This window comes from Lynx canadensis, chromosome C2, assembly GCF_007474595.2.
Source record: "Lynx canadensis isolate LIC74 chromosome C2, mLynCan4.pri.v2, whole genome shotgun sequence".
Taxonomy (NCBI): Eukaryota; Metazoa; Chordata; class Mammalia; order Carnivora; family Felidae; genus Lynx; species Lynx canadensis.
The window spans coordinates 5,147,471-5,172,850 of NC_044311.2; the positions used below are offsets into that span (position 1 = coordinate 5,147,471).

General features: G+C 47.8%; 2 protein-coding genes and 1 long non-coding RNA gene across 16 annotated transcripts in view; 2 read left to right on the plus strand and 1 right to left on the minus strand.

Annotated features, from left to right (window-relative positions):
- MLH1 (mutL homolog 1) overlaps positions 1-5,489 on the plus strand; it is a 44,137-nt gene extending 38,648 nt beyond the window's left edge. Inside the window, 4 exon segments of the mRNA XM_030329963.1 lie at positions 3,226-3,390; positions 3,928-4,020; positions 4,290-4,403; positions 5,139-5,489. Of these exon segments, the coding sequence (XP_030185823.1) occupies positions 3,226-3,390; positions 3,928-4,020; positions 4,290-4,403; positions 5,139-5,306 (540 nt within the window). The 3' untranslated portion in view covers positions 5,307-5,489.
- A 1,783-nt stretch (positions 5,490-7,272) lies between these two features.
- Positions 7,273-25,380, minus strand: part of LRRFIP2 (LRR binding FLII interacting protein 2) — a 106,090-nt gene continuing 87,982 nt past the window's right edge. For 9 of the 13 annotated variants that reach the window (XM_030329968.2, XM_030329964.2, XM_030329969.2 and 6 more), the window contains 8 exons: positions 23,709-23,801; positions 18,035-18,136; positions 17,640-17,772; positions 15,843-15,892; positions 10,207-10,327; positions 9,255-9,334; positions 8,566-8,670; positions 7,273-8,193 (listed from right to left, as the gene is read on the minus strand). In XM_030329968.2, coding sequence (XP_030185828.1) covers positions 8,083-8,193; positions 8,566-8,670; positions 9,255-9,334; positions 10,207-10,327; positions 15,843-15,892; positions 17,640-17,772; positions 18,035-18,136; positions 23,709-23,801 — 795 coding nt within the window. In that variant the 3' untranslated portion in view covers positions 7,273-8,082. The remainder of the gene's footprint in view (positions 8,194-8,565; positions 8,671-9,254; positions 9,335-10,206; positions 10,328-15,842; positions 15,893-17,639; positions 17,773-18,034; positions 18,137-23,708; positions 23,802-25,380) is intronic. The other 4 variants (XM_030329970.2, XM_030329971.2, XM_030329974.2 and 1 more) reach the window with 1 other exon arrangement.
- On the plus strand, positions 8,670-9,933 carry LOC115523733. Of its 2 annotated transcripts, none has more exons than XR_003971826.1 (2): positions 8,670-9,246; positions 9,339-9,933. It is a non-coding gene; the product is annotated as an uncharacterized LOC115523733 (long non-coding RNA). The 2 variants fall into 2 exon arrangements; XR_003971827.1 differs by having other exon boundaries at positions 9,344-9,933.

Sequence of the window (25,380 nt, forward strand, 5' to 3'; positions counted from 1 at the left end):
ATCTTGACAAACTCACTTAGGAGTCCTAGTAGCTTTCTTACAGATTCCATCAGTTACTACGTGGCCTCTGTATGAATAAAGGCACTTTTATTTTTCCTGTCCAGTCTGGATGGCTTTTCTTTTTCTTCCCTGACTGCACTGGCTAGACCCTTAGTACAATGTTGAATACAAGTGGTGAGCATGGAAATCCTTCTCTTGTTCCTGATCTTAGGGGCAGACACATTCAGCTTTCAGAATCAAGTATGCTTTCTGCTGTACGAAGAGATGAGATGTTCCTTGTGAGGTTGAGGAAGTTCCCTTCTGTTCTTGCTTGCTTAGAGTTTTTGTTCAGGAATGGATATTGAGTTTTTTCAAATGTTTTTTCTGCACCTGTTAAGATGATTGCATGGTGTTTTTTTAATTTGTTAACATAATGAATTACATTGGTTTTCATGTTAAAAACCAACCTTGAAATCCTGGAATGAATGCTGCCTGTACATGATGTATTATTCTTTTTATATGTTATTGAAATAGATTTATTTTTTTTAATTTTTTTTATGAAACTTATTGTCAAATTGGTTTCCATACAAACCCAGTGCTCTCCCAAAAAAATGCCCTCTGCAGTACCCATCACCCACCCACCCCTCCCTCCCACCCCCCATCAACCCTCAGTTTGTTCTTCAGTTTTAAGTCTCTTATGCTTTGGCTCTCTCCCACTCTAACCTCTTTTTCTTTTTTCCCTCCCCCTCCCCATGGGTTTCCGTTAAGTTCTCAGGATCCACATAAGAGTGAAAACATATGGTATCTGTCTTTTCTCTGTATGGTTTATGAAATAGATTTTCTAGAATTTTGTTACATTGTTACATATATATTCATGAATGATACTGGTTTTTATTTTTGTTGTACTCTTGTCTGGTTTTGGTATCAGCATAATACTGGTTTCATAGAATGAATTGGGGGGGGCATCCCTCTGTGTAGAATTGGTGTTTATTCCTTAAATGTCTAGTAAAATTCAATGAGGGCCACCTGTGCCTAGAGATTTCCTCATGGGAAGGTTTTTAGCTACAAATTCAATTTCTTTGATAGATAACTATTCAGGTTGTCTTTTGCTTCTTGACTGAGCTTTGGTTTTGTTTCTTTTAAGGAATTGTCCATTGAAGTTTTCAAACTTAGTGGTATGAAGTTTTTCATAGTATTTTTCTAATTCTTTTAAAAAAAAATTTTTTTTTATTCTTTATTTATTTTTGAGAGAGAGACAGCGAGACAGAGTATGAGTGGGGGAGGAACAGAGAGAGAGGGAGACATAGAATCCGAAGTGGGATCCAAGCTCTGAGCTGTCAGCACAGAGCCCAACGCGGGGCTTGAACTCACAGGCCGTGAGATCATGACCTGAGCTGACGTCGGACGCTTACCCGACCGAGCCACCCAGGCCCCCTTTGTAATTCTTTTAATGTGTGGATCCTCTCTCATTCCTAATACTGGGAATGTATGTCCTCATCGTTTTAACCTCATCAGTGTGGCTAGAAGTTTATCAATAGATTGATCTCAAAGAACTGACTTTGGTTCATTGAGTTTTCTCTATTGTTTCCCAGTTTCTATTTCACTGGTATGTACTTCTGATCCTTATTATTCCTTTCGACTTATTTTGGGTTTAATTTGCTCTTCTGTTTCAGATTTCCCAAGGTGGAAGCTGAGGTCACTGATTTGACATCTTTCTTCTTTTCTAATGTAGGTGTTCAAGTGCCAATAAATTTCCTCTATGTGCTGCTTTAGCTGCCTCCCACAACTTTTGACAAGTCATTTCGTTTTCATCCTGTCAAAATATTTTATTTCCCTTTTGGTTTCTTCTTGACCCACAGGTTATTTAGAAGTATGTGTTTCCAGTGACTTGGAGATTTTCCAGTGACTTGATATCTGTTATTGATTTCTAATTAATTCCATTTTGGTCAGAGAACATACTTGAATCCTTTTACATTACTGAGACTTGTCTTATGGCCCAGAGTCTGGTCTGTGCTGATCCGTGCACCCTTGAAAGGAATTTGTATTTTGGTCTCGTTGAGTAGAGTGTTCTAGGAATGGCAAGCATAGCAGGTTGACAGTGATGATCAGATCTTATGGATCCTGATTTTCTGTCTACTTGTTCCAGTTTATTTTTTAAAAAGGGTGGTATTGAAACCTCTGACTGTCATTGTGAACTTGTCTTTTTCTCTTTCCATTTCCATTAGTGTGGTCCTTCGTAGACTTTAAAGCTGTTACTGAGTGTGTAAACGTTTAGAATCGTCAGGTCCTTTCATCAACTCCTCCATTATGAAAATTACTAACGATGTTGTGTAGGTTCCTAACATGCAAAAAAAGTAAGATGTATGGCCACGGTAATGACAGAAGGGGAGAAATGAAAGACAATTTAGGCATCTTATTTTTAACCATGTATTTCAGTCTTCCTAATCCGATGATTACCTGGAATGTCATCCAACTTATTCACCCTCCCCCTCGCTTTAGTTATCAGTGATGCAGTAGAACTATGAAAGCAAGTGGAGTTCTTAGACCTACACAGAAGGCAGGTGCCTCCACAGGGCCTCACCCTGCCCTGTTCAGCAGGCTGTCACCTCTCTGTTGAAATGGCCATCAGTGAGGAGGAGCAAGGTTTCCTTGTGGATTTCTGGGTGTTTTCTTTGTGGGAGATGGAGAATGAGTGTTAGATTTGGGGTTTCTCCCGTCGTCACGATCATGGTTTTGTGGTTGTTCACACAGCCACACCTCGTCTTCATTCTGCACCTCGCTGCGCTTCACAGACATCGCATTTTTACCAAGGGGAGGTCTGTGGCAACTGTGCAGAGCAAGTCTGGTGCACCGTCTTTCCAGCAGCATGTGCTCACTCCGTGTCTCTGTCAGTTTGGTGATTCTCACAGCATTTCAGACTTTTTTGTTATTATCCTATTTGTGCACAATACAAACTGATCAGTGATTATAACTCAGTGGAAACTCAGATGATGGTTAGCATTTTTTAGCAATAAATTTAGCTAAGGTATGTACGTTGTTTTTTAAGACACAGTGCTGTTTCACGTGTAACAGACGTGTAAATGGAACTTTTATATGCACTGGGAAACCAAAAAATTCATTTTACTCCCTTTAATCGTGGTCTGGAAGCAAATCCACAGCACCTCCGAGGCACGTACACCCGTGGCGGTCTCACGGGAGGGAATTCAGGCGCCACCGGGACGCACGGTTAACGCTTCTCCCTTCTAGGAGCCAGCGCCGCTCTTTGACCTGGCCATGCTCGCCTTAGACAGTCCCGAGAGTGGCTGGACAGAGGAGGATGGCCCCAAAGAAGGACTTGCTGAGTACATTGTTGAGTTTCTAAAGAAGAAGGCTGAGATGCTTGCGGACTATTTCTCCTTGGAGATCGATGAGGTATGTATTCTTCACGTAAGAGTCCAGTTCTGTAGTTGGTCCAAGACCAGGATGAAAAGGCTGCCCACCCCAGCACGGAGCATATATTTCACATCTTCACTCCCAGCTTGCATTTCTGGGTTACACAACCGTTTTCCTTACTCTTTCATGCCCATTTCTGTTCCCAGAGTGAAGGACTCATGTGAGGGAGAGCTGAATCCCACGGTCCCGCAGGCCACAGATTATGCCAAGCCACTTGCCTTCCTTGTTTCTTCATCTTATCCATTTAACCTTTGGGGCTTTCCATCTCCAAGTGTTGTTTAGTTGGTGAGCATATAGAAAGAAATAGTTGTTCTGCCTCATGTCAATACAGAAAGCTCGCTTTAGAGTGCTTGCTCTCCTGCCCCAGGGCGCGGCCCAGTCAGGCACCTGGCCACCCAGAGTGCAGGGAGGAGGACAGGACCCGGAGGAAGCAGCGGGAAACTGAACTTGATTAACTGTAACCGTGTTATTTCTTGTCCCCTTGTCTTGGTTGGCCTCTCTTCCAAAAACGAGCAGGAAGGGAACCTGATTGGATTACCCCTGCTGATCGACAACTACGTGCCCCCTTTGGAGGGCCTGCCTCTCTTCATTCTTCGACTAGCCACCGAGGCAAGTGACCAAGCCGACCCCAGGTGTGTGGGCCGGAGGGAGAGGGCACAGGGCCACACCTTTGTCTAGAAGGATGATGAAGAGGATAGAACAGCCCAAGGCCCCCTTCCCCCGCCTCCCCGGGCAGTACTCGGCAGTTACGCTGTAGATTTAACACCTAAGAAGTAACATTTGAAAAGCTTTAAGTGGTGTGCAATCTCCACTTGGAAATGAAAGGTGTGTATTAAAGCCAGTACATATGTTGAGGTGTCGAATTCTCTTTGGACCAGGTGAACTGGGATGAAGAAAAGGAATGTTTTGAAAGCCTCAGCAAAGAGTGTGCTATGTTTTACTCCATTCGGAAGCAGTATGTATGTGAGGAGTCGACCCTCTCAGGCCAGCAGGTACTGTGGTGATAATGCCCATCAGCACCCGGGACGGGCACGGGCCCTCACACCACCTTTAGGAGATGAAACTGGCCGTCCCCGAGTTCCTAGGATTTCACTGCACAGGAGGGTTGGACACGGCGGTCAGCTTTTATTCGTGAGTTTTGCTTCCTTCTGCTGGTCTGGAACGATGTCGCCCTCAAATGGAAGGACACAGGCCATCCCGAGGAGACATGGGAGGCTGTCTCCATCGTTAGCCCGTCGTGTGTCGCCTCCGCCTTCCGGTCCCACGTCAGCCTCCCCGCGCTTGCCCGGCTCTGGCAGCCTTCTGCATCCGACTGCCGCTCTGCCGGGAAAGCAGGGCTGTACTGGGGCGGCGTCCCTGGCCCTTCTTATGGATGGGCTCGGATGGACACACAAGGGCCTGGGTGAATGCCCTGCTTACTGCTGCCATCCAGGCGTCGTCGTCAGGATCAGACATTATGTTAGAGCCCGCTATAGTAAACTTCCTCCCAAATGGAAACAGAGTTTCCATGCGAGCAAGTCTCTTCCCCTTGGCTCCTCTCTCACGTTCAGGCCTGTAGGCTCCCTTGAGAGGCTGGCCAAAGAGGATGTGTCACCAGCACTGGCTAGAAAGCCCGTTGTAACCAGCAAGACTTCCCGGGCCCAGTACACGTCAGCCAGGAAACCATGCGCGCCGGGATGTGAGCAGGGTGGACGGGAGGTTTGTGACATCTAACGTGTCTCTTCCAGAGTGACGCGCCCGGCTCCTCAGCAAACCCCTGGAAGTGGACTGTGGAACACGTCGTCTATAAAGCCTTCCGCTCACACCTTCTGCCTCCTAAACGTTTCACGGAAGATGGAAATATCCTACAGCTTGCCAACCTGCCCGATCTATACAAAGTCTTCGAGAGATGTTAAGCACCGTCACTCTTGGGACTCGGGGGTGTGCGGTTCCTGCACTGTGTCCTGATGAGGGTAGGTCTATGACTGAAGACTCCCATCTGCCTTCTGACCCGCAGCATTCTTTCACCCTTGGTGGACTGACCAGAAATAAATTGTCAGACACATCCTAACATGATTCCTTTTTTTTTTTTTTTAACGTTTATTTATTTTTGAGACAGAGACAGAGCATGAACGGGGGAGGGCCAGAGAGAGAGGGAGACGCAGAATCCGAAGCAGGCTCCAGGCTCTGAGCTGTCAGCACAGAGCCCGACGCGGGGCTCGAACTCACGGACCTCGAGATCACGACCTGAGCCGAAGTCGGCCGCTTAACCGACTGAGCCACCCAGGCGCCCGATTCCTTATTAATACTTGAGGGGCTCAGTCGGTTGAGCCGCCAACTTTGGCTCAGGTCATGATCTTCGCGGTTCGTGAATTCCAGACCCGCATTGGGCTCTGTACTGACAGCTTGGAGCCTGGAGCCTGCTTCCGATTCTGTGTCTCCCTCTCTCTCTGCCCCTCCCCTGCTCGTGCTCTGTCTCTCAAAAATAATAAGTGTTAAAATAAGAATTACACTTGAAAGGTTCTCGATCCATTTTTACCTATGATATACCTGGCTGTGTTAAAAAAAAAATCCAAAAGTAGTTTGAAAGCCCTCTGGGCATCTCGTAATTCTAAAAATGCCCTGAAGATTTTACAGTTCTTGCTCTGGTTTGATTCTTTGTGTATTCTGGTAAATTTCTAATACTGGGTGATACAAATTATGTTGGTTCACGTGCCTTTTAAAACAGGTCCTGGGGGCACCAGGGTGGTTGAGTCGGTTAAGCCCCAAAACTAGAGTCCTGAACTAGAAGAGGCTCTGGTGACACTGAGAATGGAGAAAGGTGAATCGAGGATCTGTTAGCACCCTCAGTAACCTAAGCTCATTAGTTTATTCGTAATGAAAAAACCTTGAGAGAAGACAGAAGTCCTTACGGAATCTGTAACTGGTGCACATTTTAAACCAGCCTCCTTTGTTAAGGGATGTGAACACTACCAGCTTAAGTTCTCATTATTCTGACCCGAAGGATGACGTAAAAATACAAACCCGAGCCGTATGTGCCACTACCGTCAGATGCCTTTAATACTAGCCTGGTTCACAGAAATGTGCAGTGTGCACGGGAAGAATGCCTACAGTTTTGAGGTAAAATCCAGATGACAAGACTCAGTAAAGAACGTTCCATGGAAAGAACAGGGAACCGTCCCTTAAGAAAAAGTGGAACCATTCCCTTTGGAAGAGACAAATCTGTTGTATCACCAAAGAAGCAGCATCAGGTTCTACCACGTAGAACTTCCAAAAAGTTGACAGGGCATCTCAGCAGCGGCCCTCCGGGAGCCCAGCGGGGCACAGGCTGAGCGGCCCAGGCGGGGCGAGGAGGGGTCACCTCACGGTGTGCTGGCTCCAGCTGTGGGCCCCCACCCCTCCTACCCCGGGTGCCACTACTACGGCTGCGAAAGAAATATGTAGGAAATCCCCCCGGACTCACGACACCGGTTCCATATTTTAAAAACAAAAGGCTAACTGCTCTGAAGAGGGTAATTCGCAGAGATTTTCTTCACATCCGAGTTAGCTTCAGGATGTAATTCCAAGTCTAACTTTGTTATCTTACGTGCCCTGGACTGACTTATTAGACTTCTCGCGGTATTTGTTCCGAACATGCAACCGCCATCTCCACAAACACCTTGATTCTGAGGGCAGACAGAATCACGGATCCTGCAAAGTCGCTCCATGATAAAAAGCCTCTTAAACTGGGTACGTTTAAAGACGCGACTGAAGTTCTTAAAAAGCTGTATATTCCAGATTTTCCGTGAGGAGGAGGAGAAGAGGGGCAGCGTAAGAGGGACGTGGCTGCCCCGATGTGTTGAAAGGCTCCCGTAACAAAATGAATGTGTCAGGAGCCAGCTGTGGTCAGCAAGAGGGTGTGTTTAATAGGGTCTTGGGCCGACTTCCCCCCGCACCCCCCGCCGGGCTCGTCTGAGGTTTCATTCCACAAATCAGCAGCAGATGAGATACTTACACGAGATACAGCACAGGCGATGTTGACGACAAAGGGCCCTACTCTTACCTTAAGAGCGTCAGGCTTTGGACTTCCCCGGCCACATGCAATAAAGCAAGTTTTAGATACACTCCCCGTATCCGTATTTTTTCTAACATTTTCTTATATAAATTTAAATATTTTACAAAAAAAGGCTTCTTCCTCCAAACATAGAAATTTGAGTGAAACATACATTCCCCACGTGTGAACCTGTTTCTTCACTAAAATATAAATGCTATCTGATACGAAGGGTAAGTGTCTTTGACCGCTGGAGAGGACTGAAGTCTGAATTGCACCGTGGAGAAGGCACTTGTGTTTCCCGAGGTCTCCAGCCAAGTATCTCACGGGGCGCTCACAGAACCGCCGTCCTCTCGCCATGACGAGAGCCCCGTCACGGAGGCCGCTGGGGGAAATGGTGAGTAAACTCGATTCTACAATTATGGAAATAAAAAGTAAAAACAGCACGGACCAGTTCTTAGTCTAGAATCAAATTACAAACGAAATCCAAAGCGTTCATTCATGAAGATTCAAACCTGTTTCATTCTCTCATAAATTATAAAATACAAAGGTGGCTATTTTACTGACAAGACTCAAACAGTACAGAAGGGGGTTTGTGTCAGTGGACAGAAAGTCCCTCTGGGCGGGACCCCGGGCGCGGCTCCCGGGCGGAGGGGCGCCTCCTACTGCTGGGCCAGAAGTGCTGTCCTGTTGGCCTTCATCTTTTCCAGCCGCTTGGCCAGGTGGCTGTTGGTCATCTCCACCTCCTCGATCTTGTCCAGTGCCGTTCGTAACTGCAGACAGGGAGAGCCCGGTCACTTGACACGGTCACACACAAAACCCGGTGCCACTTCAATGCCCCTGTCTGCGAGACGGGACCCGCTGGCGGCGCTGAACGGGGACACTGAGCGTGGATCACAGAAAGGACAGACATACAGCAGGTGGAGGAACAGACCGGCGCTAAAACAAAAGGGAAACCTCTCCTCTTCCTTAGTCTCGAACTGACCGAAACATACAAGTAAATGGCAGTCACCGTGCAGGTCAAAACCCACCACGGAACAGGGAGAGACCCACCGCTGTTCCCTTAGGACTGGACCCAGGATTCAACTCCTGACGCCGCGAAGGATCTTTGCGTTTTAGGAACGTGAGCGTGCAAAAGCAGGTACCTCTCGCTGTAGCTTCCTCTTCTCCGCCTTCAGTTCATCTTCCACTTTCTCCGCATTCTCGGCGGCGGTCTTATACCTCAGCACCTGGCCCTCGAGTCGGCTGACCTGTCAACAAGAGAACACGGGCCTCTGCTGACGGGCACCGGGAGCCCTTTGCTTGCAGCCACCGTGGAAACGCAGCGTCATTACAAATCCCAAGTTGTCCCCTCACGGTGAGTCACAGGGCCTCTCAGAACCCAGCGGCTATTTATAGATGAGGAAGTGTCCCCTGAGAGGATTACAGCTGGACAGTCAACACAGGGCCAATTTCCCATGTCAGGTTTACGATGGACATATTGTTTAAGTGCCAAAGTAACACTGCAGGATCAGACACACTAATGGAAAAGCTTTTAGACTTCTTGAAACATAGAATAAGGGATTTTCAAACTAAGAGACTTCCTGAAGTCCCCTGAAATATCTGGAAAAAACAGAATTACAGCTACGGTTTTCTACGTTTTCAATAGCGAACGGAAGGCTGAAGTGCCCTTCGGGGTCTCTTCTGCTGGCTTTCTTCTTTACTACAGAGCTTCTACAGAGATCCAACTGCAGAGACCCCCAACCCAAAGAAACCTAGGTACTCCTGGAGTCGGCCACTTAGATGTCGCAAAGGGACTTTAAATCTCTCGCCACCATACTGAGAAGGTACTTACGTTTTGTTCCAACGTGGTTATATCCTGTTCTGCTTTTGAAAGCTTAAATTTGTATTCACTAATTTGTCTATTGGCATCTCCTAGAACAGAAGAAGAGAATGAATCCTCTCCTGGAGGGAGTGAAGGTGTGACCCATGAGGCGCTGACACCCGCTGCAGCCCGGGAGAGGACGATGCGGTCTCCAAGACAGACACGAATGCCCGCAGGGCAGCCACAGCATCTCCAGCGGCCCGGGCCCTAGAACGAGTCTCCTGCGAGAAGCTCCGGCACCGATCCAAGCCTCCCTTGGACCGGGGAGAAGAAAATGTACCCTTCACCCCACGATGTGCGTAGGCTGAACGTGGAGCAAGGAGCCCTGTCGGTGCCTCAGTGGCCCTGCCAACCTTGACCTGCTGACCCCCGTCCAGGAGCCTCCAGTTTCCTGTACCTTCCCGCCTCCCGGGTTCCCTCCTGCTGCCACACCTCGGGTGCCCCGCTCTCCCACCGCTGACTGAAGTCCCCAGCAACCTCCGTCATGACTCTCCTTAGTCAACTGTGACTTCTTCCCTGTCGCTTTGATTTGCACTGTCTTTTCTAACACTGATCATGCCTCTGAACGCGGGCCCTGGCTCCGCCTCCCTCGGTCTATCTGCGTCTTGCCGAGGGCTCTGTGCGTGTGCTTAATAAACATTTGCTGAAAGAAATGCTTTTCAATAACATGTGCGTAATGTGATGGGTCGACTTCTAAATCATTACTTGTACTTCTGACCTAAGCAGCACATCATTTAAAACGAGAAGTTTAGAAATTCCCTCCAGCAAACCAAATTTAACAAAAATCACTCCGAGGACCGCGCGATCTTTGTAACATGGCTCCTCTAGAGAAGCGCCATCCCCGGGCCGGCGGCCTGCTCGCAACCCCCCGCCTAGAACACAGCCTCCCTGCCCGTGGCGCCGGCCCGGCCCCGGGACCTACTCTGCATGTCGATGAACTGCAGGTCTGAACCGTTGTGCAGCCCCGCCAGGTCGGCCGCCGTGCTCTCGCTGCGGGAGCACCTCTGCCGCTCTTCCTCCAGCTGCAGCTTCAGCCTCCGGATCTGCGGCGGAAGGAGGGGTCCGTCACAAGATCCGAAGGACACCGCGGGCCCTCACCGGCCACACGGGCCGTGCACCCAGAACCGGAGTGCCCACCGCGGGGGCCACACTGCCAGAGGCGCTGGCGACAAGCTGTAAAGCAGCGTCAGAAGGAGCCCGCCCCAGGACCAGGTGTGCCGATCGCAGCAGCCCCATCGTGTGTAGGCGGCTGCAACAGGTCTTTTCAGTGTTCTTCACTACTTTCATCAAATTGCTTTTTTGTTTTTAACTCTTTTATTTATCTTGAGAGAGAGCGAGAGCGAGCGAGTGCGCGCACAAGCGGGGGAGGGCCAGAGAGAACCCCAAGCGGCTTCTGCGCTCTGTGCTACGCCCAACGCGGGGCTTGATCTCACAGACCGGGAGATCATGACCGGAGCTGAAATCAAGAGTTGGGCGCCCAACCACCTGAGCCACCCAGGCACCCCTAAAATTCCACTTTTAATAAAATTCCAAGGGGAGTTAGATGCTTTTGCTTTGTCTTAGAATTAGGTTGCATATTCTACGTTAAGTATTCAGGAAACTTAAATTCATATTAAATATTAAAGTTGAGACGCACATTTAATTAATATATTAAATTAGGTATTCCATATTAACATTAAAACTTAAATATTGGCTTAAATATATTAGTATGCAAAAATAACTGCAAATCTGTTTTTGAGTCGGCTACATAGTTGATCTACCTTACTGTGCCCAAAATAAAGGATGCTTATAGTCACTTATTCGTAATAGCTCCACACTGGAAATAACCCAAATGTGACAGGAGGATAAACTAACTGTGGCACATCTAGACAGTGGAATTACTACCCAGCAAGGAGGGAGAGCGGAGTGTGCTGTGTGGAAGATGCCAGACAAAAGAAGAGTAAGTACATAGTGTAGAATTCTAATTATATAAAACTCCAGAAAATGCAGACTAATCCCCAGTGATAGACAGCAGACCAGTGGTTGCCTGGAGAGTTAGGGAGAGGGAGGCTCAGGAAGGAAGGTTCACCAAGGGACACAGAAACTTGAGCGTTACAAATATTTCCACCATACTGACTGTGGTCGTGGTGTCACCGGTATCGTTAAGGGTTGAGTAGTGTCCTTGCAAAATTCATACAAAGTTCTAACTCCCGGTACCTCAGAATGTGAACTTACTTGGAAGTGGGAGTCCCTGAAGATGCACTTAGTTAAGTTGAGATGAGGTCATGCCAGAATAGAGTGGGCGCACAATCCAGTACGACTGGTGTCCTTACAAAAAGAATGCCATATAAGAGAGACAGACAGAGGGAAGACGCTGTGGAGACACACAGAAGGCTGTGTACGGGCCACGGAATGCCAAAGTCTGCCGGCAAACCACCAGGAGCCAGAAGAGAAGTGTGGAACAGACTGCCCTTCGGAAGCCTCAGAAGGAACCAACCCGGCTACTGCTGTCTCACCTGGGGCATTTTCTAATCTCCAAAACTGCATAGACAAGAAATTTCTGTTGCTCCGAGCCAGCCAGTTCGTGGTACTTTGTTATGGCAGCCGCGGAAACGAATACGGTAGCTACCTTTCTTTTTACCCTTTACGCACAGGCCGCTTATTCCGTACCAGTTATACCTTCGTAAAGCTGTAGGCTGCTTTAAATTGGCAAAGTGAAGAAACTAAAAAATCCAACAAAAAGGAACTCTGGGTTGGAAAAAGACAAGGCCCGGTGGAGACAGGAGCCCCGCACGTGGGGAACAAGGAGATGGGGCGAATGGACATGTACCCCATGCTCAGGCCTCCGGTGCAGCCTCAGTTCCCAGAATGCTGATGGCGAGGCTGGTACCCGCACACGGGAGACCCGGGCACGTCTCCCTAGAAGACCATCTGCCTAGTGTAAAGTCAAGACCGACATACCCGAACGAAACACCCTGCCACATCAACTTCACCAAGATACTGACATACGCTTAAAGTTTCCCACTGGCATTTTAGCTCTCCCTGAAACGTAAGGCCGAATGATACACATAAAACATCTGTTTGGAAAGGAACTATGCAGACAGAAGAAATCAGAAAACAAAGCAATGAGCTATCAGGATAAGTGAAAATAACTGCATCCTGGAAATGACTGCAGAAACCGAAACCCAACAGAAGAATTCAAAGATAAAGTTAAGAACGTTTTTTAAAAAGTAGAGCAAAAGAGGGGTGCCTGGGTAGCTCAGTCAGTTAAGCATCCGACTCGATTTCAGCTCAGGTCATGATCTCATGGTTTGTGGGTTCGAGCCCTGTGTTGTGCTCCTCGCTGACAGTGTGGAGACTACTTGGGTTTCTCTCTCTTTCCCTCACTCTCTGCCCCCCCCCCCCACTTATGCACTTGCTCTCTTGCGCTCTCTCAAATTAAGTAAATAAACTTAAAAAAAAAAAAAAGCGAAAGAGATCAAAAGGGATGGAGAAACCAGAGAAACAAAAAGGTTAAAACACTGGTCCCAGGGGTCTATTGCCCCCTCCCCCAGAAATCAGAGCCATGTTTCCCCAAATGCCTATTACTCTTATCAGCAGAGGTCTGGGGAGCACCACAGCTCAGAACTACGATGGGGAGCTGCCTCTGGGACCAAGATGTGAGTCTCTCCGGGCCTCCTTCACCATTCATCATCAAGGGTCAAGGGTGAACGCGATGATCAGGGGTCCAGGTGGAAGAGAAGGCTTCCCTCACTGTGACCCCATCAACAGTGGCCAGGGGAATCCTCGAGGACCAAGTACGCCACTCCCCCAATGGGGAAAGGGCGAGCTCTGCACTGGGAGGAAAGCCATGCTTCCCAGACACTTCCACCCTTTCAACACAGACGGTCGCCATCACCGTCTGCCTTGAGTGAACCAGGACTAGTCTTTCATTATCCCCATCATCGTCACGTCCATCTCAAGAACAGTCATCCTCTTCTACGCTCTTTCCTAAAGGGCTCTGTACAACTCCTCCTCACCCTTCCCAAAGGCTGGAACTCTGGGTTACCATTTCCCCCTCATCCTCAGTCTCTTCTCGGAGCCGTCTCCTCACCTAGCGCGCTAGCAGAAAAGCGCTCTCCCCTGAGAAGCTCCCTCTGCAGCCCTCTGGCCTTCTGGAGACTGCTTCCACAGTCCTCCTACCACTGAGCCTGAGAACAGAACACATTACCTGCTTTCTGTGCTGTGTCCCAACTATTCTCCCTCGGTGCTCCCCAAAACTCCTCTTTTCTGACCTCTTCCCCTCTAATTCCACACACCTGCCACCCCTCCTCACTGCCAGTGCCCCACTCCTGCTTCACCGTTTAGCTCCTGAACCTCACTCCCTCGAGAATAGCCTTGGCAATTTCAAGATACATGTAAGTAGAGGAGTGCTCTACAACTGATGTCAGTTTCTAGAAAACCTCCTCTCCAAGGATCCTGCCATCTATCCCTTCTTGCCCTCACCACTCTCTCACGGTCACATACTAGATCTCCTGCTAGATGAGGGTAGTCCCTGCATAAGTCAGTCCCATTCTCTTCTTTCTAACCTCTGTTGCCGATCCTTCCAGCTCCCTCTCTCAGGACCCAGAATCCCCAAAGCCTTCAATCCCACCGGCACCTCCCATCTTCTTTCCACTGGGTCCTGACATCTTCCCCGGATTACCCATTAGCGTCATTACCCACCTAATCTCTGGGGCCATGGTTTTCCGCCCTCACCTCCTCTGCCCAGTTACACTCCCTGGTAAAATCCAACTCCACCCACCCATACCGGCACCTGTGCCACTCAATGTGACTGCAGACACACACGCGGTAGGCGTGTTCACACAAACCTCTGACATTCCGGGTAACCGACATGCTCGTTATGTGTGCTGTTTACCGTCTGCTCTTCTTCCACAGAATGTAAGGGCTACTCGTGCAGGAATTCTTTAACTGCTGTGTTCACTGAAATATGCCAAACGCCTGCTAAACAGTGCGCTCTCTTTAAACATTTGAAAAGACTGAATAGGAGTCAGTCATTCTAGGAGAAGAGAAGATGGGAAGGGAGCAGATCAGTCAAGAAATTTCCCCAGGATTGAAGGACAGGAATTCCTACAACTGACAGGGGCCCATACCACGCATGACAACTCCAAACCACATCACTGTGAAACTTCCAAACACTAAGGGAAAAGTGTGATATAAACAGCCAGAGAGGGTTCTACAGAAGGAGTCACATACAGAAGATGAAAAATCAGAATGCCCTTGAAATCTTTAACAGCCATACCGGAAGCCAGAGAACAATGAAGCAACTTCTTTAAAAAAAAAAAAAAAAAAAAGAAGGAAAATGACTGTCATGAAGAATTCTATACCTAAACTGTTAATCAAGTGAGAGAGTAAAATGAAAACATGATCAGGCCTCCAAAGTTAAGAAGACTTTACAGCCCATATACACCTTTCTCAGGAAGTTACTGGGGGACAGACCAAAAAGAGAACGAATAAAAAAGGAGGAAGTCATAAGGCCTTGCAAAAGGGAATCCAACCTGAGCCACAGCAGAGGAAAGCCTAGGTGGCAACAAAGGGCAGTCCGGCTCTGCACGGAGGGAGCAGGCCATTAAGTTCCCAGGGGCACAGGTCGTGCTCCAAGAATCAAGGAGTGGAACTGAGGGGCGCCTGGGTGGCTCAGTCAGTTAAGCGTCTGACTTCGCCTCAGGTCATGATCTCGTGGTTCGTGAGTTCGAGCCCCACGTCAGGCTCTGTGCTGACGGCTCGGAGCCTGGAACCTGCTTCGGATTCTGTGTCTCCCTCTCTCTCTCTCTGCCCCTCCCATGCTCATGCTCTGTCTCTCTCTCTCTCAAAAATAAGTAAACATTAAAAAAAAAAAAAAAAAAGTGGAATTGAGAGAATACACGGTGGATCTGAAAACGCTAACAGCAGATTTCACTACCGTTGCAGACTCTGTAGCCAAATTGGTCATAAATACACAGGAAACCAAGCAAAGGAAAAGCAAAGGCATGCTATGAACTCTGGGGGAGCCGGAGCCTCGAAGGAGAGGGAAGGCACCCCTGGAATGTGGCCAGGCTCCAACGGCGAGCGGCGCTCGCAAGTCCTGATAAAACGCGCGGGCCGGGCGTGCCGTTCCTTCCGGAGGAGGATGGGGGCACAGGACAGAAGGCCAGATGGGAGCTTCTACAGAGGGAGGCCAACAGAGAATGCCCAGAAGCAACTGAGCGTGTGGGACGGGGATGCACAAGAGCAGTACGCATCGAAAGACTCTGCCAGACCAGGTGGGCACGGTCAGGGCTGAGGGTGGGGAGGCAGGGCAGGGAGCTCCTGTCTTCACTATAAGCTCTGTGAAACTATTTAACTCCTTCGACTCCACGTCCTGTAAATTTTTTTAAAAGAACAGGAAACAACAAAGAGACGAAATGGGCATCATCTTTTTACCCTTCAAATGTTGCTTGAGTACTGATGTTTGAAGTAAGCACCCTTCTTTCTTGTGTACATTTTAATTCGCTAACGTTTTACCCTGTGATTTAGTCCGTTACGACCAACATTACCTTCCAATGAGAAGAATGCCTTTACCTGTGATAGTAGCTCTTCCTTTTCTCCAGCAAGTTTTCGTAGCCTGACGTCTAAAAAAATTGGAAAAGGCTGTAAACCAAATTTGTAATGATACAGTACTGGAACAATTAAAAGTAATTCTTGAAATTCAAAAACAACAAACATTATCTGATAAACAGCTCACAGCTTTCTACTGAAGAGCTTCGAAGGAAATGCTTCAGTTAATGGTATTAAGGAAAAGTACTTAAATATTCAACACATATTTCCACACAGCTGATAGTTATCAAGGCACTAAATACAACATTTGCTCCAAGGGCAGTGATTTTCCATTTAAAGACAAACCAAAGTACAAAGGCCGCTTCCTTGTTTCAAAATGTGCAAGCTTTCACCGCGTAGGCAGACGACTCGAGCTGCCGGGGTGTTCTCGCAGGCTTGATGAAGCCTCACAGGAGCAAACATGACGTGGGGGAGAGGGGGCCTGGGCGCGGAGGCTGGACAGGGGAAGCAGGAACTCAGTGCCGAAGAAGCCAAAGGCCCACGCGGGCCAGTGGGGGCACACGGGGACCAACCCTGAGCCGAAGGCTGTCAAGGGCTAATCCGAGGCACGGCACTGGATCGCCGGGGCTCGCTCCCGGCCCGAGAGGAAGACGGCTGCTTCCCCGGCATGCATCAAAACTGGATCCTGGGCGCCTGGGCGGCTCTGGCGATTAAGCGTCCAGCTTCGGCTCAGGTCACGATCTCGAGGCTCGTGAGGTCAAGCCCAAGCCCCGCGTCGGGCTCTGTGCTGACAGCTCGGAGCCTGGAGCCTGCTTTGGATTCTGGGTCTCCCTCCCTCTCTCTGCCCCCCCACACTGTTCGTGCTCTGTCTTTCCCTCAAAAACATTTAAAAAACGATTAAAAAAGAAAACAACTGGATCTTGGACTGAGGGAGGACCACAGATGAGTAGAAGCAGCAGCCGACATCAAGCCAGCACCTCCCACAACCAACCGGGGTCACAGCTGAATGCAAGTGCTGGTTTCCTCAGCACCTTTCAGATCAACAGAGGACACCCTGAGCTGCCCCCAGCCACACAATTCAACGCATTCTCTAGAGCGGCTCCCACTGCCTCGCCCGCATCTGCTGTATCAAAGTGCTCTGTTTCTGCAATTCTGTGCATTAGAGAATGTGCTTACTAACTCTAAAAACGTTCCACTCCTCTGGGAAACCTACAATATCTATGAAAACGAAAAAAGATTTTTTTAAACAAAAAAGTGAGCTGATGATAGAGTTTCTGCCATTTTCCTTCCTCTAGAGCAGGATCTTAGCGGAGCCAATGGATGCACACCCGTGTGGTTTCCTGGGAGAGGTGTTATGGAAGTCTCGAGGGCTTAAATTTAAGAGGCTTAGATGTCAAGAGGCCCAGAGGCCCTGCTCTGGAAAGAACACTCCTGTAAGACCTGTCTTCTTGGTCATCTGCGGTGGCAAAGAGCTGCAGAACCGCAGGATAAGGAGCAGAGCAGAAAACCAGATTCTCTAGGAAGAAGAAACTTAAAACATACTTGGGAGCCGCCTACCAGCCCCCTGGTTCCCTGGGGTGCCTGTGCTGGATTATCTCCTCCAGGAAGATTTGTATTTAGGTGAAAAAGCAATGATGCTGGTTTCCCAAGGTCAAGGATGCCTGGAGACAACGTGCCCAGATTTCTTCCTGTTAAGGATTTAGATACACCTCAGATGGCCCTTGTGTCGTTTTTGTTTTCCAAGATGGGACATGAATAAGCCGGAAGTCTTACGAGGACGACATTAAATCCCAGTCGACACAGCAGCGGCCGGTGCCTTACCTAGCGGACCTTCTCCTGCAGACTCCAAGACCTGAGCAGCCTCCTGGGACACCACAGTGATGGCTCCAACCACCGGTTCATGATGGACGTCACCATTGGGGGTGCCATCAGGGATTATAACTAAGCCATGCTTCTGTGGAGAAGGCAAAACCCACCGTCACAAAACACGGCTCACGCAGAGGCGGTACGTCCCGTGACAGACAGGACGTGTGCCACGGGTAACACCTGGTGAGAACCAGTTACGTGGAGCAGAGCTCTGCGGAAGAAGTGGCTTACTCCTGTCTACCGTGCACTGAAGAATGAGCACTGGTTTGTCTTTGGGCTAGGAAAGATAACCAGATGAGAGGGAAGAACAAGGCAGCGAGGGACTTAACTCCGGGCCAAAGCTAACGTACCTCTCCTGTCTTCACCGTCTCCTTCGGGTCAGCCAGCTGCTCTCTGAGCGCATCTCGCTCATTCCTAAGGCAGGCAATGTATTCTCTCTGTTTCTCTAGGGCCTGGTTTTAGACAGGGTAGCAAGGGAAAGAATGGCACAGAAAAAGAGCGAGTGAAAGAGGGAGCAGAGAGCACTAATTCAAACAAACACAGATAAGGGCATAAAAGACGAGGGAGCGGTAAAAGCTTGGGAACCGGCAGTTAGGTAGACACGGGAGGAAATACAAGGTCTTGGGGACACACGTCTCCACAGGAGAGTTTCAACAGAAACTGGTTAATCGTGCATAAATTCGCCAAAGCATGCTTATCCCATCAGGCAGGAGAGCTGATCTTTCTTTCCCAGTCGATGAAAAGAAAAGAAAAAAAAAAAAAAACAACAGGAAAAGGAAGATGAAGACAGCAATAATATTAAAATGAAGTTTTCCTTACTGATCTCCTTACTACATTTTCATCTGGTGACCAATACAAACAAATACATCTCACGTTTAACTAAAAATACTTCATTCAAGAACATAGTGAGGTTTAATTCAAAAAATTAATTTAATTTAAACTTTTTTTAAGTCAGAAAATTTCAATGGCCCTGGAAGAAAAAACACCAGTATGCACAAGGTATTTTGATTCAAAACTGGCCGTAGTGATTGTTCTCTAAGCAGTGTGGCAAAATACTCCTCAAATACCACCTAATTCAAAATAGCGAACCTCCAAAGGGATCCCCAAGGACCTGTTTTTTGTTAATTTACTTGAATACAATTAAGAATCATCTGGTGTTCTGATAACGCCTTTCTGAATGTGAAAACCGAAACTAAAATACTGACAAAACCAAAGGAGTCCGCGTACGGAGCGCAGCAGAATAAGGGTTTGGGGATGATCAGGCTTTTGAGTGGTGGCAGGTCCCGACTTACCTATGCCTCAGACTCCCCATCTGAAAAGCAGAAGGGACAACAGCAGCCCCGCCCCAGGTACACGGTGTGGGCACTGCTGCAGCACCAGAGCCCCGGGGAAAGCTCCGGAAAAGCCGCCCCCCGCCACCCCGCCCGCTGTTTGCACCTGGAGCCCCCCACCACTGCCTGGACCTCACAACCGTCGGAGCTGAGGAGCCGAGGGTGGCGGTGGGAGAAGCGGGCATGCAAGCGGGAGAAGCAGGTGACAAACCAAACCTGCCCCAGGTAATGAAATAAGCCAGACTTCAAAACGTACCCCAGGCAAGCAGTCTATGCGGACAGCTGACGGGTGACTATTTTTAAAAAGCCTCTCTCTACACGTGTTCGTATATTTAATATTTTCTACCCACAACCCCATTAATCCAAGAAATGAAACTACAACAGGTAACCCTGCTCTCTCGGTTTAGTGGGCTAGAAATGAGCCAACTGCTTCATTACTGACTGGGGAACAGGTGGACGATGTTCTAAATCCTTATAAATCCTACTGTGCACCCAAACTGGCAGTCAGTAAATAAGGGATGCTAGCAATGACCTCTGTGCAGCTCCAACTATACAGCAGGCGCTGCTACAAAGACATAAAATCTGCCCTAATATGTTTACATATATAATCTCTCCCTTATATATCCTGTACTTGTGTTATCCCCATTTCACAGATGAGAAAATTGAGGCCCAGAGAGGTTATGCTTTTCTTGCCCAAAGTCCCAGTAAGTGCCAATGCCAGTTCTTTTCAGTTCCAAAGCCTTTGCATACTTTTTCTATATCACAGCCCTAAAAAAGCCACAATTACGTTTCCTTACTGTCGTCTCAATGTTGCTGGAAAAGCAGTGTATAAGGGCAAGTCCTACTCCTTGCTCACCCAAACTGCAACGTCAAGATCTCATTTCTTTTCAACAATTTACATTCACACCATATGGTGTGTCTTAAGTCTGCCTATAAGTTGATACTTTGAATTGCTAGCATCATGAGGCATTTACCCTGACCCTCCACGCTAATACTCCCATGCCATTCCATTAATGACAAGTGTCACATCAGGACAAAAAAGCACAAGCAATACTTTCCCACCATCTGTTGACAGACACCCGGACCTCCGCTGGGTTAGAATCTGTGGGTTATTGGTATCTGCGTGCACAGTTACGCGTGCATCAGCACACACAGCTGGGTCAGTGATCACGGCCACGACATGCTCCACAGAAACACCACCACTGAACATACACGGTCTCTCAGGAACAGACCAATTTGAAACTGGACATTCTAGCAAATGCCGGTACATGCCATTCGCTCCTCTTTCTACGTCTTCTGGCAATGGACAGCTTTACTTTTGGACTTTTTAAACTTCGTCTTCCCATAATTATGGACGGGAAAATAAAATACATCCTATAAGTTCTCCCACTTCACCACAAAGTTTGGAGACTACCAAAATACCTTATAATTGGAACAAATGTACTCACGCCGGATCTGAAATCCTCTGTAGTACCTGACCATAAAACCACTACCCTGTGTTTGCATTCAGTAATAGCTCATATGGCAGATTTTTTTCTTAGGGTAAAAAGTACATGCTTGCAGAGATCTAAAGAATCCTTTACCCCTGACCTAACCTCAAATTCTAGTGTCAAGAAGTCTGGAAGATACGTATAACAGGCTGCACTTTTGGGCAACAGGTTAACTCTCCATATAATTGCACAGGGGCAGAAATACCTTTCGTCAGAGTGGGAGTGAGTCTCACACTGGGCTATCTAGATCGAAAAGTCCTTTGGATGCATTTATTCTACATGTAGCCACCTGGCACTTAGAGCTTCTTTCGGGCTGTGTGCATGACTACAAGGATCAATGAAGGAAGAACTAAAGAGAACCAAACTGTAGCATGAAAATAATGGCCATGTTCCCTTATTAAGTTACTAACTTGAAATCTTGAAAATGCAGCTAGAGGCAAGTGGTGCATTAGGGAGTCACTGACTGTTGAAAACGCGTCTTGGGTAAGTCATGGGAGGACCGCATCAGGATGGCTATCGGAAAAACGGAAAACAGGTGTCGGTAATGGAACCCCTACGCGGTGCTTGATGGGAATGTGAAATGGGGCAGTGGCTGCGGAATACAGTGGCTGGTCCCCCAAAAACTTAAACACACCATCGCCATATTGTGCAGCAATTCCACTCCTGGGTATACAGCCGGAGAAACGAAAGCAGGGTCACAAAGAGGCATTTGCCAACTCATGTTCACAGCAGCATTATCACAACAGCCAAAAGGTGGAAGCCAACCACGGGTCTGTCCACCAACAGACAAGCGGATGAACAAAACGTGGTGCATCCGGACAACGAAATATTTCTCATTTGGTCTTAAAAAGGAAGGGCATTCTGACACCTGCCGCACCACAGAGAAGCCTTGAGGACCCGATGGGAAGTGAGATAAGGCAGTCACAGAAGGACCGTCTGATTCCGTCTGATAATTACGCGAGGTGCCTAGAGCAGTAAGTCCGTAGAGACGGAGCGTGGAATGGTGGCTGCCGGGGGCTGGGGAGGAGGGGGGGGGAGTTGGCGTTTAACGGGCACAGTTTCAGTTGCGCAGGGCGAAGGAGCCCTGGAGACGGACCGTGGTGACGGTAGACGGACTGTGGACGTACTCAGGACCACCGAACTCGACGCCGAAAACTGGTTCGAGTGGTAAGCTGTACGTTATTTGTACTTTACCATAATTTAGAAACTTTCCAAAAAAGTCAAAGGAGGGACCAACTACTACTACATGCAACTTGGGTGAATCTCAAGGGAACTGTGCTGAGGGAAAAACATAACCCCAAAGCGTTAAATACCGTATGATTCCATTTCTGTGACAGGGCTCATAATGGCCAAATCACAGAAATGAGAACAGACTGGAGGCTGCCAGGGCTCGGCAAGGAGTAAGGGAGGTGGTGGACAAGGCCACGAAAGGGCAACTGGAGGGATCCTTCGTGGTGATGAGAATGTTCTGTGCTTTGCCTACATCAAGGTCAATATCCTGGCTGTGGCACTTTGTAAGACGTGACCTTAGGGGAAAAGTGGATGAAGGCCATACAGGATCTCTCTGTATTACTTCTCACAATTGCATGTGAAGCTACAATTACCTCAAAAAAATTCTTTAAGTGTAACTTTAAAAAAAAAAAAAAAGCCAAAGGAACACATCATTATATACCACACAGAAAGAAGATAGCCACTTAGTCATTCAGTAATGCCAGGAAAACTTAAAAGTCAAAAAATCTGTGTCTCAACTATCAGCATATCTTTTTGGTCGAAAAAAACTTTTGTTTTATTTTGAATAGCTATTTTATTGGACTGTGTGGGTTGGGGTTTTCCTATGGCTGATCCAAAATAATCAGTTTAAATACTAAGATAATTACACAAAATGGAAATCATGGACCTACAGATCTGTGCTAAAGAAAATCATGGAAGGTCCTAAAAGAAGACCATTCTGGATAGTGACCAGACTTCAACCAAACTTTCAAACTACTCCTTAGTGCCACACATTTTTCACATCTCATTTTAAATTCCCCAAGTAAAAATTTCAATGAGATCAGCAGATGACAATCAAAATTTCCAAACTCTTAACTGTTGTTAATTTATATTCCAGAAGGCTCTTCTAATTTGGGGTGGAATTTTGGAAACCCCATTATTTAAATATTAGAAATTCTAAAAAGGTAGCTTCATTTCTTTCAAACTTTTGGTCTACCAAACTCTTAAGAAGTAATTTTGTTTCCCATGTGTTCATTCCTAAGAGGACAGGTCCCTGGAGGGATGAGAAGCACCCGGGAGCCCTCCCAACAATGAAGGACACGGACCCAGAGGGCTTCTCGTCCCGGGTCCACGCAGGCGCTCTTGGGGGCCTGTGCCAGCCTCCCCCCACGCCACCAAACCCTGTCAAGCAGAAAAGGCTTTTTCACCAGGGTCTCGGGGCAGGGGCTTCCTCTGCCTGCCGCCTCCCCCGCAGCCCCTTCCTGACGAGGAAGGCGCTGCCCTGGCAGCTGTGGCTGCGCGGAACCCCCGCCGCACGACCCGGAGTCCACGCCGGGAGACGGGGCACGTGTCAAAGGGGTGACACAGGACGAACTGGGGGGCACTTTTCCAGCCTCCCGTGTGCCTGGAATCTACCTGAAGGCCTTAGGGCAAAAGCACTGAGGACTTTCCCCATCGGGGCCCCTGCTTTGGGGAGTCATGGGGCCGTAATTAGAGATGACGTCACAGTTTGGCAGCCCTGGCCAATCTCACATTCCTATCCACTTCCGTAACGACGATGATGTTAATCTCCCCCTATTTTATTCACCAGGGATTTATGGGATACTAATTACTTGTCCTCTACCCCCCACTCACCGTTCTCTCGCTTCTCATCCAAAATTCTTGCAATGTAAGGATATCAAGTTACCCACAGAGTTTGAATTAAATGCCTGTGGCTGCTTCTGGATAAGAATCCTGGGGAAATAAACTTCCCTAGAAAGTTCCTACTTGTAGGTTTCAGAATCCCACAGCCAGCTAGAAAGAAGAGTTCCTTCCAGGCACGGTATCAGGTTTCCCCCTGGAAGTTTTGTTCTTCTTCTGCTTTTACTCACATTTCCGTGCATAAATGCTCAAAGATAACCCAAAGGACGGATTTTTAGGAACCTCTACGTTAAATTCTATTGGTCTGTTCCTCATCAATGAGCTTCAGACCAAAGCCCAACGTCATCTCGTACCCTAATGTTTTTATCTTTCCAAAGAAGTGTCTCCTGGAGGTCAAACACCTCTTTTGTCATGGTGTCTATTTTCTGCTGCATTCGTTGATTCTCCTGCAGAGGAAGAGGGGAGAGAAGTAATAAAAAAGCAGAAAGAAAAACGGAGGGGGTCAGAGGGAGGCAAACAGAACAGAAATAAAGCTGGTAAGGAAACTTTAAAAAGGGAGAAAGAAAGTCTGCGATCAACAGGAAAAGCCAGAGTTGCTTGCTAAAGGGCAAGATGACATCCCGTGTCTCGGCGACACGACTCCCCCTGGCTTGCCACAAGGAAACCGGGAGTAGCTGTTGCAACCACAGCTATGGGGCAGCAGGCCAGGCGGGGCTTCTGTGTGCATGTGGCCCCGCGTGTGCTCCTCTGGTAACTGACTCTCCCCAACATGGAACGACTGACGTTTCTAGAGAGGGAGACGCAGATTTGCTTATGGACAAATGATCCTTATCACCGAGAACAAGCAGTGGTTTTAAACTTCCTTTTTTGAAGCACAGCTGAAGAATACAAGGGAGCCGTATCTCAGCTGAATCATTCTGAACTTGTCAGCGGAACCTACGATAGCAAGAGTATCATGAATTGAATAAACAGTCCTATTGGTTTTTAGAAACACTGGAACGCCGTGTCCAGCGATTCCTAAACAACTGTCCTCCTCAGGCAATGAGGCTCAACGTGTATCCTTTTGTATTTAACAGGTTTGCTTTTAAAAATTACTGGCAAATTACCATCTCCTACCTTCTCAACTTACACATTTCTCATCTACTTAACCACGCAAGACCTCAAAGCATTATTTTGTCACATTCAAGGTTTGGCAGTTATACGTAAACATGGGTATTCACATCTGAGAGATGTCAATTCTAAACATAAAAACTCCCAAAACTAAGGTTTTTTTAAAGTTTGTATATCCAGCACCCCCGGCTTTTAGAGAAACCACGGTGACAAGTTACAGGAACCAAGCATTACAATTCCTCTTAAGCACAATCATCAAATTAAAAGCTAGAACAGAATTGGTTAAAAGCTTAACCAATTCTGACTTAAGCTACCGAATTTGAGAGGCAGCTGCCAAAGCAGTTTTACTATTCTTTCCAGATCAAAAACGGGAAAAGTATATATCTTAATTAGAAGAAGAAATAACAAGTGGCTGGCATACTGACACAAAAAACACAAAAGGGCAAAAAAGGAGAGGAATTCCCATTATTTTCGAACACCAGCAGGATGCACAATTTAGACATTATGCTCCATGCCATAAATGGAAAAACTAGGACAGCTAACTTCACATGTCATCTGATATTTTCAAAGGGTTGTCTGTGTCCGTGTTTAGATTCACAAACTCCACCCGCTTTCGGCAGGCTACATTCACTTCTTCTCAAGGATGAAGAGAAGTGACACAGATCCACAGACAAAAAAGCAGGCATTTCTTTTCCTCTATGAACTGGTTTCTTAACTGACTTACAGGGTGAGGGATTAGGTGAGGCGGGTCCATGGGGGAAAAGAAACAGAGGGGGCAGCGCGGGTGCTGAGCGACAGGAAGGTGGACAAGCACCGGTGTGGCACAGGAGGCACGTCCCGGGGATCCTCGGGAGCTGGCCTTCCTGAAATCGCCCTCGTGGCATCAGGCGCACGCGAGACACCTCTGATACCCAC